The following is a 14625-nucleotide window of genomic DNA, read 5'->3' on the forward strand; positions in this document are numbered from 1 at the left end:
TCATCATAGGTCTAATATTTACTCTGTAGCCTCATAATGAAGTGTTCAGCCAAATCTCGGCAAAGTGTTAAGTTTCTGGTTTTTCAAGAGCTTGTACCTCAGCCATACCATCTATGATTGTTATACTCAACGGGGTCTGCTGGCATAAGGTATTGGTTGTCATATTGTCAGTAGGTCCTGTTTTAGGAAGACTATGCAAGATGTGCATTAGTTTGCTTATCACCTGATACACGTGCATTGTTCCATCACATTTGAACATCGATTGTACTTTCTTAGAGTACTTTCCCAAACACTCATGTAAATCAACAATATGCTGAGATCTGGACATAACCAGGAGATGAGCGAACAATGACCCTGCGGTTAGCTCTAGAATAGTCTCTGCCATCTTCACTCTGACTCTCTTTGCATTTGAGCACAGCTTTAGTCTGTTCTTGATTGGAGCCCATAGATTAATGGAGCCTTGGATAATTCTTTGGGTTTTGAAGGCTTCATACAAGTCATGACCCAAAGTATCCATTGGACTGACATCTTTAGCTATCTCATCACTGAAGACTGATTTTTGTCATGATATTAATGAGCTCTAGAGTGTCATATGCAAATAGGTTGCCAGTAAGCTCATCCTGTAGCTTTAAAATTGTCCCTGCTTGGCATATAACAGCACCTAATGAGTTTAGATGGAGCTTGGTTATTTCTGGGGAAGTCCATCCCAGCCATGCGTAAGTGTTCTGGAGTTGTTAGGAAAATCCAGGAAAGAGCATTTAGATGCTGTGTTATGACCACCAACTACCTGCTCTCTTCCCCACCCCCACCAATGACTTTCATTGCTCTGTTTTCATGTCCTAGGCCTTCATCTGAACCAAGTGCACAGAAGGGAACTGGCAACACCACCAAGAGTTGTTTAACCACATCCTCCATGGTGGTATTCTCCAAAGATTCAGCTGCTAGTTGATCAAGACCAAAGTAAAAACAAGGATTTTGTAATAATTACTTTGGGATTGTAATTAATTATACTTAACTGTATGCATACTATTCACAGGTGGATTCCAGTAATTTCTAGCTGAACGCTGACATCTTAAGCAATGCTTCATTACAAGTATTTTGGCATAATAAACAAAGCTGATAAGCAATACCAGTGAACTGCTTTTTTTGCCAATGATAGCAAATCAACTTGAAGCGCTCCCTTCATTTATAGTAATCTAACATTTAAAAACATTAATAGGGGATATCATATTCTGAGCATTAACTGGTAACACAGTACAGTTAGTCAAGGGCCACAGTTTAACTTTGAGGGCTGCGTGTTTGATATGCCTGTCTTAAAGTATAATTTTAAAAATGTTGATTTTAAATATTTTCTCTAATATGTATCTGCATAATTGTTCTAGGTTTGTCATGTTTGGTATCGTATTCATGGGAGAAAGGGATTTTGAATAATATCCAACTTGACCAATTTCCAACAACATTGTACTATCAACATTTCCACCAACTGGAGGACCTGGGGCTGGGAGACAGTGGGGTGGGGGGTGAATTCCCCCCCACACACACACACCATGCCACAGAGGGTGACACCACTGAAATTATGATTCTGTAGATTTTTTTAAAATCAAATGACACCTGCTTTACCTATCATGAATTTGCCAGTGGAATTACACATGGTCCTAGACTTAAACATGGCACAAATTGTCCGACTCTGTAACACACTTGGCAAAGCATTCAGTGTAGGTTGAAACAGCACAGGTGAGGTTTAACGGTAGTTAAATGAGCATATGATGATGGTGTATGTGCTTTAACTATCTACTTTTGACTCTTGGACTTAATACTTAAAAGCCCCTTGTATTTACTTATAAAGTTAAATTGTAAAAATGTGCTTGTTGAAGCTTATTTTGTCACATACTTCAAAGAATCCATGCTTATAGTACAAACTATGGATTGAATAAAATGTCTAATTCTACAAAATAATTCTTTTTGTCATCTATAACAGAAAAAAAAATTAATCCATTGTCTGTCTGATGATGAGCTAAGCTCTTCCACAAGCTCCACAGATAAGTCAGATGGAGATTCCAAGGAAGGGTAAGTGTTTTCTTACTTGCATACAGACATTCAGTAGTCACTGACACTGCAAATAAGTACCTTATTGTGTTTTAACTTGATGTGGAAAACTGTGTGTAGAAATGTGTTTCCAACGATGATGCATAGTGGTGTTATGATGAGCTGCACAGTAAATGAATCAGATACCTTTTGTTTGTTGCTCTTTTGTTACACACAGTTCTTTATCTACTGTGTTTAACTTCTTTATGTGTGGCTGCTGTGCCTCCAAGTGCTGGCATGAATGCTTTCCAGGAAATTGATCTTCCAGCATCAAGGAGAGGAACTAATGTGTCAGGAAGCACTGAGAACTATTACTTGGAAAGTTGCTAACATGGTTTTCCTGACATTGTGGGCTCAGCTGAAGTATTTATCTAGGATCTTGTCTACATTTGGCATCTTTCTTAAAATGGTCCTCCACTGTACTTCCAGTGGTGGTAATGCTAGTGTAGATTGGATGTTGGTGGCTGGCTGGGTTCTTAAATTTTGTTGTTAAGACTTGGTTGGTGCAGAAGTTATATGAAATGATGCTAAAAGCTCTTATGCCTTGTTGCATTGCTACCACCACCAATGGATCTGCATAGCAACAAGAATTTAACAGAGTACATAACAGGGCCTGCTTAGATCACAAGATTATGGAAAGTCTTAATTAACTGCAAAATGGAGATTGGGATTGAATTAGATTTTTTTCCTTTTCTAGAAAAAGCAATACAAATGAAATGAATGATTTGGTACAGCTAATGACTCAGACACTGAAAATGGATTCTAAAGAGAACTGTGAACACCCTTCAACCCTAACCCCTGCATCAGAGTTCAAGCTTCATAGGAAATACAGAGACACTCTGATCCTACATGGAAAAGTATCTAATGAACCAGAGAAATTCAAATTTGAAGAATTTCCTTCAGGTCTGTAGCTCTGTTAATGCTTTAAAATAGTGGTTCTTAAACTGTGGTCTGTGGACCACCAGTGGTTTGCAGAGCACTTGCTTGTGGTCCACAGGAAGCTGGCTAGTTACATGGGGCTGTTCTCCTTTCCTCTGTTAATCACATGAAAGCGGCTAAAATTAATTACATTTTAATATAACTTTTCCACTTAAGTAATTGCTGTAGTTGCCACAGGGATGATGTTTGTTTGACAGTTGGAGGGGAGGTGCTCCATCTAATTGTGAATGGAAGAGAAGGTGGTCCATGAGGTAATCTATCAATATGTGACCGACACTATGAAGGTCTAAAATAACCATTTAAGATCTAAAATCATAAAAAATTGTAGATATCAATGTCTTAAAATACAACTTTAAAACTTCCAAATAATTTAGTTGCTGTAAAGCTTTGCAGATCACCTTTAAGGCTTAATCTTTAAATGGGACTCAACTCAGCATCTAAAAACCTGGGGCTTTGTGCAGATGCAGGAGTCACTTGCAGAGATCCCATCACAGAATGGGATCCTTATTTTGCAGCTACAAGTAGTACTCTAATTTTGCAACAATGCAGGTAAATCAACTTTTGAAATTCAGCCTTCACAAGAGTGGTCATATTCTAAAATGCTGCTCTAAAAATGGCATCTTAAGGTTTGTTTTTGACTTTCAGAGTAACTGTGCACTGGAATAAAAGATCTCTGACATGGCTGTGGTTGGCCCAGGTCGGCTGGCCCAGGCTCGTGTTGCAGGGCTAAAAATTACAGTGTAGATGTTCTGGCTTGGACTGGAGCCCAGGTTCTGGGTTCATCCTCTTTCCTCCCCACCCCTTGCAGGGTCCCAGAGCTCGAGCTCAGTTTGCAAGTCAAAAGCTGGATGGAAAAAAATCAGCTTGGAATCTGAAAGTCTCAAACTGTTCTTCCTGGCTCATGTGTTGTAAGTAACAAGGATTCTAGTTGATTCTCTTCTGGTGATTGAGAAAACAGAATTGAATCAAGATAACTCTCCCTTAGTTATGGCGGTTCTGCAAAGATAACAGGAGTAAAATGTACTGAAAGCTTTTGTCTCTGTGGTCAGCGGATGTGACTCTGTGAATGTACAGGGAGCAAATTTTGGTCAGTAAGGAAGTGCCTTTTTACATAGTCAATTTTTCTCACATAGCTGCACTTTTAAAATTTATAATAGTGTGGTGATCTGCTCAGGTATTTTACAGCTGCTGGTACTGGAAATCTATAACCAATCTGAAGGTGCTGGTGGAAGTGCAGTGGCTTAAATTCTTAAATTGCAATCTCTTCTGGTTAGATCAAGTCCTTTACTTTCACATGTTAATGCAGAAAGGGGATTAGGGTGCTAATAGGATATGAGATCTTTCAGCCTTGAATCATTGGCTTAAATCTGGCCTCGGTCAGTAGTGACAGCCATATTAATTTTGGATGATTTCAGTGTCCAAAGTAAAGTTTTGGCACTTTATGTTTTGTTCCTGGTGCCGACCTTCCATTATCATAAAACTACATTCATAAGTGGGATCCCTTGTTTGCAGTTTAAGCAGAGAAATGAAGGATTGAAAGGTCGAGGCACACTGGTGGGAGACTATACTGCAGCCCGTGCTATTCTGTCCTGTGTATAAATACAATACTTACTGAACTTTTACATTCGTTTTTGTTTTTCAAATGTAAAGTGATTGAAGTGTTGTTGTTTTTTACCTCTCTATTAAGGTTCTGTATATTGTATGGCTGTGAAAATTGTTGTAGAATCCACCCTTTGCCACACAATTATTTTCAGAACATCAACTTAATTAGAAAAAAATGTTTCTACCATTATGACTACAAAGAACCTTCCCGACACTAATACAGCGATGTCTTTCTGAGTCTGAAACTCTGACCCTCCAAGACCTGATTTTGCAAACTGAATCTGTATGAACCTTGCACCTGCATAGAGGCCTAGTAGTCACCTTCTGATGATTGACCTATTTAATTGTATTTCTGCTGATCAGAGACATGCAGTTGATGTGCCTATTCCACAATCCTAAACCACCTCCCAGGCCTTTGCTGGTACCAACCACTCTAAGTACTTCTAGTACATATAAGATGACTGTTAATATTGTCAGTGCAAAAATAGTTAATTGTATTATTTTTTTAGATGTTTTATCTGGTCCTGAAAAGATTAGAAGAATGGTTGAAATTTTGAGGTCTGATGTGGTGCAAGGGCTGGGAGTGAAACTTCTAGAGAAAGTATATGACATCATGGAGGAAGATGATGAACTGAAGAGAGAGGTGAGTGTCTTTCCTACATACTGTAGTCAACTGTATTTGCTTCTTTTTTTTTCTTCCACACAAAGGTTTAATGAGCATTGTTTTCATTTTTATATCTTGAGAAACTGATCTGATGTAATGATATAGGCCCTGATCCTGCAAAGACTTAAGCACATGCTTAATTGTTTGCAGAATCAGTATCATACTCATGTATATTAACTACACGAATTACCATGGTATGCAATGTAATTGATTCAGAATGTAAGAAGGGGAGCAGCCTTGAATTCTTTGATCCTACTCGGAAGTTGATAGCAATGCCATATACCCTTATCTTCCAATTTGGAAAAAGTACAAGAGATTTGCCTACTTTGACATTAATCTATTAGCATATCTTCATTACGCGTTCAACTTTGAATGCCCAAATTCTGTCTTCAGACTTCACTGGAAGTTGTGCATGTGTATTTGAACATGTATCCAAAGGCAGAAACCGATCCTTCTTCTTTCAGTGCTTGTTCATGTCAATTCCAATCAGGTGTGTGCGTGCTGCGTACACACCAGCTGGAAGATTTTTCCCTTAGCAGCGTCCGGAGGGTTGGCCTGGGTGCCCCCTGGAGTTGTGCCTCATGGCGCCCAATATAGGGCCCTGTTAACCTACCACCCCGTATTTCCTTCTTGCCGCCGGTGACGACTAGCTGGAACAAACTGTTGCTCTTGCTTTGCGATCGCGTTTGGGCAGTGTCCACTCTTCGTGTTTATAGCTTCTAATGTAAGTAGTCAGTTAATAGTTCATAGTTCTAGTAGCTCTTAAGATTTCTTTTGGGGGTTCCCCCCCCAACACCACTTCCCCGGTTCTGGGGTATGCCCTGGTCTTCAGGGTTCAAGCTCTGAGGACTGTGGAAAGTTTATGCCTAAGAGCGACCCGCACTCTTCCTGTCTGCAGTGCCTCGGGGAGAGCCACCAGAAGGAGAAGTGCAGAATTTGCAAAGGGTTCTGCCCTAGCACCTTGAAGGACCGAGATCAAAGACTCAAGATTCTTCTAATGGAGGTGGCACTCAGACCACAATCCGAGCCGGGGTCAGTAGAACCCACGCCCAGCACCTCCTCATCGGTGTGCAGTGCTCCGGCGCTGACGGTGCATGAGCCGGTACTGAGGAAGGACCCCAAGGAGTCACGGCACCGCTACGGCTCTGCCCATAGACCGTGTTCTGTCAGGCACCAGTCTCAGTCCCCGGTGCCCCAGAAAAAGAAAAGGCCAGAGATGGGTCACTCTTCCCCCTCCAAGCCCAAGAAGCCTGCGGCAGGAAGACCCAATGGACAACGTCACCTCGGCTCCTCCGCCCCAGGGTACAGTTGAGTCCGAACCCTCATTGCTCTCCAGCTGGACATGGCGGACAGCTCCAGCTCCCCTCAACGCCAGAGGCATTCGAGGCATCTCAGACCTTATGCGCCTCATGGTGCCGTCCTCCCTGCAGAGGAGAGACAAGTTGCCTGTGACTGGCCGGCCCCCGTTCCCATCAAAGGGCAAGCTGACAATGATGGCGTACCGATCTCCATCTCGCCTCTCCCCGGCATGGTCCACCCACGTGGGGGAGCCGCACCGGCCCCCTGTTTCTCAGCACCGCTCTCCGGCACCGTGGAGTACCGCTCCTCTATGGTGGTCCTCCTCTGACTGAGTAGTCGGAGGCAGAATTCTACCACTCCGATAGGACCAGAAGTTCTACGTCCCGCCGTGACCGCCAGCCCTGTCTGGTGCCGTGGCCACCATAGTGGCAACCCTTGACTCAGTGGCCCTTCTAGACACCCTGGGTGTGTCATTAGAGCCAGGGACAAATCCAAGGGTCAAGGTCCAGGTCCGCATCGGTGTCTTTGGCGTCCTCCACCCCTCCACAAGCACTGTTGACAGCGTCGGCACCGACTCTTCCGACCTTGGCACCACTGGCTTTGGCAACCTCAGCACCGGCACCGATGATCCAGGCACCGCAGGCTACAGACCTCTTAGCTGCATGACCCCCTGGGCGCTGAGGGGAGTGAGCAGGGCCCATTGCCAGGACTTTCCTCCTCCTCCTCCTCCCCAGACGAAACCGTGGCTGGGACTTGGACAGCCCCGTCCTTGGAGGACAACAGGGTCCTGCAACAGCTTCTGTGGCCAGTGGCCCAGAACCTGGGCATCCAGGCAGAGGAGGTGGTAGAGGAGGCTAACCTAATAGTTGACATCCTTGCCCCCTCTCGTATTGCCTTGCCATTAAAAAAGACTATTACCGAGACCACAAAGACCTTGTGGCAGACCCCGGCATCTCTGCCCCCTACAGCCAAGAGAAACGAGAGGTGGGACTTTGTCCCTTAAAAGGGATATGAGCACCTCTATACCCACCCACATCCCGATTCCCTAGTGGTTGATGCAGCAAACCAGTGTGAGCGCCAGGGCTACCAGGGCCCCTCCCCTAAAAATAGGGACACTAAAAGAATAGACCTTTTTGGGAGGAAGCTGGGGGCTGCAGCTCTGCATATCAAACCAGCAGGTCATCATTAGCAGATACTTGCACAACACCTGTGGTGTGATGACCAAGTTTGCTGGCAGGACTCTCGTGCAGAGTTCTCGGCATTGGTGGAGGAAGAAAAACTGATTTCCTGAGCTTCCCTTCAAGCCGCATTGGATGCGGTAGATGCAGCCGCCTGCACAATGGCCACAGGGGTTGCAATGAGGAGGAGTTCCTGGTTGCACGTCTCTGGTCTCCCCTACAAGGTCCAACAAACCATCGAGGACCTCCCCTTCGAGGGTTTGGCCCTATTTTCTGATAAAACGGATAAAAGACTCCAGTCTAAAGGACTCAAGGGCCACCCTCAGGTCTTGGGCCTCCACACTCCCGCCACTCAGCGCAGCCACTTCTGGCTGCGGCCTCTCACAGTTCTACCAACCACAGAATTGGCAGGATGCTCCTCGGAGGAGAAGACGACAGCACCCGTCCTCCGGCCAGGACTCTGGCCAGCCCAACACACCTCCCAGCCCCAGACCAGCCTTTTGAGGGTATCGTCGAGGACGGCACACCAGTCCAACAACTGGATCTACCCCCACTTACCTTTTAGTTCCAACTATCCCCTTTCTACCTTGCATGGTCACATATCACTTCGGACCACTTGGTACTCTGCACAGTAGAGAGGGGATACTCCATCCAATTCTGTGCCCTTCCAACCCCCTTCCCTGTCCCTCTTCAGGGACTCCTCTCACAAGCAAATCCTTATTCAGGAGATGCACTCGTGCCTCTCTCTAGGGGCAATGGAAGAGGTTCCTCAAGAGCAAAGGGGCAAGGGTTTCTACGCCTGGTATTTCCTAATACCGAAAGCCAAGGGTGGGCTCAGGCCAATCCTAGACGTGTGAGAACTCAACAAGTTCGTGAAGAAGCTCAAGTTCCGCATGGTCTCTTTGGCCTCCATTATCCCCTCACTGGCTCCAGGAGACTGGTATACCGCCCTCGACTTGAAGGACGCATAGTTTCACATAATAATTCCGTCCCACAGAAAATACCTCAGTTTACAATAACCACCATTATCAGTTTACTGTCCTCCCATTTGGCCTGTCAGCTGCTCCTCAAGTGTTCACCAAGTGCATGGTAGTTGTGGTGGCGTTCCTGTGAAAGAGGCAGGTACAGGGAACCATTGTTCCCGTACCTCGACGACTGGCTGATCAAAGGCCGCTCCAGGTCTCAAGTGGCGACACAGGTCTTTCATAAGAATGACGTTCGATGAACTGGGTCTCCTAAACAAAGGAGAATAGACGCTGTCCCCTGTTCAGAGGATAGAGTTTGTAGAGGCAGTGCTGGACTAGACACAAGCCAGGTTTTGGTCCCTGGGCGACGACATATGGGGTCTCAGGTAGTTCCCCACCACTACAGCAAGGAATTGCCTGACACTTCTGGGACACATGGCGGCTTGTATCTGCCAGTCCGGGAGTTTGGACAGGATTATAACCCTGCCTCACCCGGTACTCGACTCCCTCCTGTGGTGGCTCGACCCAAAGGTAGTAGGTGCAGGGGTCCCCTTCACCAGCCCTCTACCATCCTTCTCGTTACTGACAGACGCGTCAGACTTGGGCTGGGGGGGCACATTTGGAAGGTCTCAGAACACAAGGCCCCTGGTCTCAGTGGAGCTCTCCTGCTCTGATCAAGTCAGACAAGTTCTCCTTGGCAGCAGAAAACCTTCGACAGGAGCTACCTATCTTGTCAAGTGGAAGAGATTTTCAATCTGGTCAGAGCACCTCCCATCCCTAACGCTCGCCTCGGTGCCACTTATACTGGACTATCTTCTCCATCTTAAGCAGCCAGGTCTGTCTATGTCGTCAATAAGGGTTCACTTGGCCACCATCTCCACCTTCCACCCACGCGCAGAGGGCTGCTTAGTCTTTGTAAATCAGCCGTTTCCTTAATGTCTCAACAGGCTATACCGGCTTGGGACCTCAATCTGGTCCTTTCCAGGCTTATGGGATCACCATTTGAGCCCTTGGTGACATGCTCCCTGCATGCGCGCTCTCATACAAGGTGGTGTTCTGGTAGCAATAACCTCAGCTAGATTACAATTACATTGTATTCCCTAAGGACAAGGTTCAACTCAGGTCTCACCCAGCTTTTCTCCTAAAGGTTGTCTCCCAATTTCACATTAACCAGGACATCTTCCGCCCTGTTTTCTTCCTAAACCACTTTCCAGCACCAGGGAGCTAAGGCTTCACTCATTGCATGTCCACAGAGCGCTGGCCTTCTACATCGAGAGACCAGAACCGTTCTGAAGGTCCATCCAGTTATTCATGGCAGTGGTGGACAGAATGAAAGGTCTTCCTGTCTCCTCTCAACATATCTCGCCATGGATCACATCATGCATTCGGGAGTGCTACAACTTGGCAAAGGTGCCCGCTCCTTCAATCACAGTGCACTCCACCAGGGCTCAGGCCTCCTCAGTGGCATTCCTGGTGCAGGTTCCCACCCAGGAAATCTGCAGAGCAGCAACATGGTCCTCTATACTCACTTTCACAACGCACTATGCGATTACCCAGCAGGCCAGAGCCGATGTGGCCTTCGGACGAGCAGCGCTCCAATCAGTGGAAGACACTGACCCCACCTTCTGAACTTAGGCTTGTGAGTCACCTGATTGGAATGGACATGAGTCAAAGAAGAATAAACAGTTACTCACCTTCTCGTAACTGTTCTTCGAGATGTGTTGTTCATGTCCATTCTAATACCTACCCTCCTACCCCTCTGTCGGAGTAGCTAGCAAGAAGGAACTAAGGGAGTGGCGGGTCGGCAGGGCCCTAGATTGGGCGCCATGAAGGCACAACTCCTGGGGGTGCCTGGGCTGACCCTACGGACACTGCTAAGGGAAATATATTCCAGCACGCACGCAGTATGCACACACCTGTTTGGAATGCACATGAACAACACATCTAAGAACAAGAGTTATGAGAAGGTGAGTAACCATTTTTCATCTTCCTAATTAATGTAGATTAAATCTTAAGAGATCTTTAGCTGTTTCCATGCAAACCTTGGCTACAAATTATTAAGTAGACAAGTTTCAGAGTAGCAGCCGTGTTAGTCTATATCCTCAAAAAGAACAGGAGTACTTGTGGCACCTTAGAGACTAACAAATTTATTAGAGCATAAGCTTTCGTGGACTACAGCATCCGAAGAAGTGGGCTGTAGTCCACGAAAGCTTATGCTCTAATAAATTTGTTAGTCTCTAAGGTGCCACAAGTACTCCTGTTCTTTTTATGTAGACAAGTTTAATCAAAAATTCAAGTTGTTTTAAATTTCACACCTTTTAATTCTGGAATTCCTTTCGACCTGTGGCACTTTGGAATATGCTCTTTATTCGAGTCAACAGTATGATTGTGTTTAAATGTTATCAGCGCCCCCTTTTCATTGGTCAAACTTTTCATGTGACATTTTTATTTAAAGGTGCTTTGGTATCCTCGATTTAAGTCTATCAGGTAGCAGCATTCATGTCTCTGATTAAAAAACAGCTGACTTTCTTTTATGCTTAATAGTTGCACTTACGGGAGCACATGAGAGAGAAGTACACAAATTACAGTGTGAAGGCTCGCCATCTGAAGTTTCTTGAAGAAAATGTTAAGTTTTGACCAGGTGACTTAACTGGACCTTTCTTCCCTTAGAGCTGTTAGAGAAAAGCAGCAAGGACCTATTTTTAGAGGTTGTCTGGTAGACTGAATTATCTCCATATTCTGTATAGACTAATTTTGTGGTACTTATATTTACCCATGGATTTTTCATATCTGGGTAAAGAGGTAAACTGGTCTTGACAGAGTGGAATGCTTATTTGCCTGTGCACAGCAGCACATCTTTGTTACAGCATTAGTACTAGTAATGTTTTTATATTAAAATGTGAAAGACTTACTTTTTCTACAGAAGAAAAATTTTATGTTAATTTGGATTTTTACTTTACACTACTTGCCTTTTGGTCTCATTGAATGAGTGTTTTATGAGTATGAAATTGTTTCTAGAAAGTACGTATTAAATTCTGTATGTAAACTAATATAAGATCTAGTTCTAATTTCTGTTTCAGTCATACTGTGTCTTTTACTATACCACTAAGTGACTGGGACCATTTGCTAAGCCTATAATGTGGGATTATTAGAATTATAATGTACTGAAGTTAAGACCTAAAGCTCAGTTTGGCATGGAGAACTGATTTATGATTTCTGTAGCTGCAAAAACTCACTGCAGTTTCTAGAAATGGTTTAAAATTTAAACTGTTTAAGATGCAGTAAAAAGATGGACTCCTTACTCTGAGCCTTTGGACATCTTTAGAGCTCATGTTCAAGGTTTAGATTAGAATTTTGTTTTCTCCAACCAAAACAAATGCAAATACTCATTCCTAAAAGGAATGGAATAATGACTAAAGAAAGACTAGGTACATTCAGATAAATTGGTCTATTTAATGTACCATTTCATCTGTCAACTTGTCTTATAGTAAGTTTTTTGTATACTTTTGTTATGTTCTAATGTTTGATGACAATGTGTTTTGCAGCATCAGTGTTCTGAAGGTTTGTAAATCTTTGATTTTTAAAAGGGATAATTAAGTCAAGGATATCTGAATTTTGTAAAATAAAACCACCTTCAGTAAGTCTACAAAATGTCCCGTTTCCTTAATACGCTTAGTAGATATTCTATCCTACAGAATAGCTCATGTAGAGAAATGCTGCAGAATAATAGTGCCCATCATCAGCACAAAGTGCATTAGAGTAGGTGACTTCACAAAATGGGAGGAGGCTCAACTCCGTTCTCCACATCCATTGCAGCTTCTGCATCTCCCTCAGTCCCACTGTTCTGGGCATGTCTGGTTTATAGTTCACCTTCAAGCTACGAGGAGCAAAATCACTTTTAATAAGCAAAGATTGGAGTGTTGGTACAAAAGATGATTTGAACGTCAAGAGTGCACACTAAAGATCACAAGAGAAGAGGCAGCACCCTGGCCAAATGCCAATTTGGATGTTAAGGGGCTTATTCCTTCACCTTCTCACTTCCCTGGTCCTTTTCGCATGAACAGAGAGCAACAATACCCAAAGTCCAAAGGCGCAAACAATTCGATGTTTATTGGGGTGAACTTCCAGCAAGCATGATTCTAGTTTCCTTCCTTAGTGTCCCCCCGTTCCAGCTCTACTAGACAATCCGGACCCAACCTTCTCGGGCCCACTATCATGGGAAGTCTGGAACACTAATTGGAATAGGTGTGGTATGCCCATACGAGAAGGTGCAGGGCACTATGCTACACAAGAGGCAGTGGGACAAATGGAATATCAACACTTTCCACCTTGATGCCTGGCCCTATCAGGAAATGTCACCATATGTCCTATGCTTTTCCAAGGATACCTGGGCAGGAGGATCCCAAAAGAAAAAGGAAAAAAAAAAAAAGGGGGGTGGAGTGTTTAGGATATAGATATTCAGACCTGTCTGCAAAGGCCTATACTTTAAGAATTTAGGTGTATTCTTATCACTTACCTAGTTATAGAGGTATAAAAGAGAGAATCAAAATCACTGTCTGTCTAAGGGCCTTCACTTATTGTGACAGGCTAAGGCCTGTTCACATCCTTATGTTCCAAACTAGTCACATTGAAATAAGGTGCTATTGGGCTGTTAAGAATATCAGGATCCATCTATAACCTCCGGAGAAAGGGAAGAGCTTAGAAGATGCAAAAGGAAACTTAGTTTGATAGCATCCTGTCTGGCCAGAACTCACTTATCAATAGCTGGAATGTGAAATCCTCATTTCTGTATTATTCTATCACTGTAGTCTTCACTTCCCTGTTGTTTGTCTATATAATTGCTGTCTGGTTCTGAGATTGTTTCTGTCTGCTGTATAATTAATTTTGTTGGATGTAAACCAATTAAGGTCGTGGGATATAATTGGTTAAATAACCATGTTATAATGTGTTAGGATTGGTTAGTTAAATTTCAGTAAAATGATTGGTTAAGGTATAGCTAAGCAAAACAAGTTTTACTATATAGTCTGCAGTCAATCAGGAAGGAAGGGGAGGGATGGGAACAGGGGGTGGGGGAATTGGGATCATGTTTTGTTAAGGGGGGGAAATGGGAACAGGGACATAGGCAAAATTCTGTAGTGTCAGAGCTGGGAAGGGGGACACGAAGGAAGGAAACTGGAATCATGCTTGCTGGAAGTTGACCCCAATAAACATCGAATTGTTTGCGCCTTTGGACTTTGGGTATTGTTGTTCTCTGTTCATGTGAGAGGGTGAAGGAATAAGCCCCCTAACATTGGATATTTACATTTTGCTAAGCAAGTAGTCCCACCAGTTTCTGTTGTGTTGGTATTCATTTCCTCTCCTAAGCTATTCTGTAGTGTAGCCATTCCACTCTGCACCATTACACAGTTGATGCATTTAGAACAGAGTACTCTCAATCAAAGTGATAATTTTTCAGGCTAAGGAATTTAATAAATTATAAAGCAACCCTGCAAAGTTGCTGTGTTTCAGTAACAAAAAACAACAACAAAATCTTAGGACTTCTCATACTGTTATGCTTCATTTCTATGTGACCAACTACTTAAATTGCTTGAATTCACGAATAAAACTAGTCTTTGCTTTTAAACTTTCTCCTTACCACCAAACAACGGTTCATTATCTATATCTGCCCCATTCACAACTCCATGTTAGCTTTGCTGCAACTGAAATTCTCTTAGGTAAAGTCTTTCTAAAGGCCTAGTTCACATTACCTCATTCTTGCCACATTAGATACTAGATGTAGGCATATTTTACTTGTGTACATTCATACATATACACACACATCCAAATCACATTAAAAAGGACTGATTCTCCATAAAAAGGGAGAAGGCAGTTCACTCACAAGGACCAGAAAGAC

At 43.7% G+C, this 14625-nt stretch overlaps 1 protein-coding gene across 5 annotated transcripts in view; it reads left to right on the forward strand.

The window, feature by feature from the left end:
• Positions 1-12383, forward strand: part of NEK4 (NIMA related kinase 4) — a 39965-nt gene extending 27582 nt beyond the window's left edge. For 4 of the 5 annotated variants that reach the window (XM_005310147.5, XM_042861736.2, XM_024099976.3 and 1 more), the window contains 4 exons: positions 1979-2067; positions 2783-2988; positions 5136-5269; positions 11277-12383. In XM_005310147.5, coding sequence (XP_005310204.1) covers positions 1979-2067; positions 2783-2988; positions 5136-5269; positions 11277-11369 — 522 coding nt within the window. In that variant the 3' untranslated portion in view covers positions 11370-12383. Of the gene's footprint in view, positions 1-1978; positions 2068-2782; positions 2989-3832; positions 3933-5135; positions 5270-11276 lie in introns of all 5 variants that reach the window. The other variant, XR_010589439.1, reaches the window with a different exon arrangement.
• The last annotated feature ends 2242 nt before the right edge of the window (positions 12384-14625 follow it).

Source organism: Chrysemys picta, chromosome 7 (assembly GCF_011386835.1).
Source record: "Chrysemys picta bellii isolate R12L10 chromosome 7, ASM1138683v2, whole genome shotgun sequence".
In the NCBI taxonomy this organism is placed as follows: domain Eukaryota; kingdom Metazoa; phylum Chordata; order Testudines; family Emydidae; genus Chrysemys; species Chrysemys picta.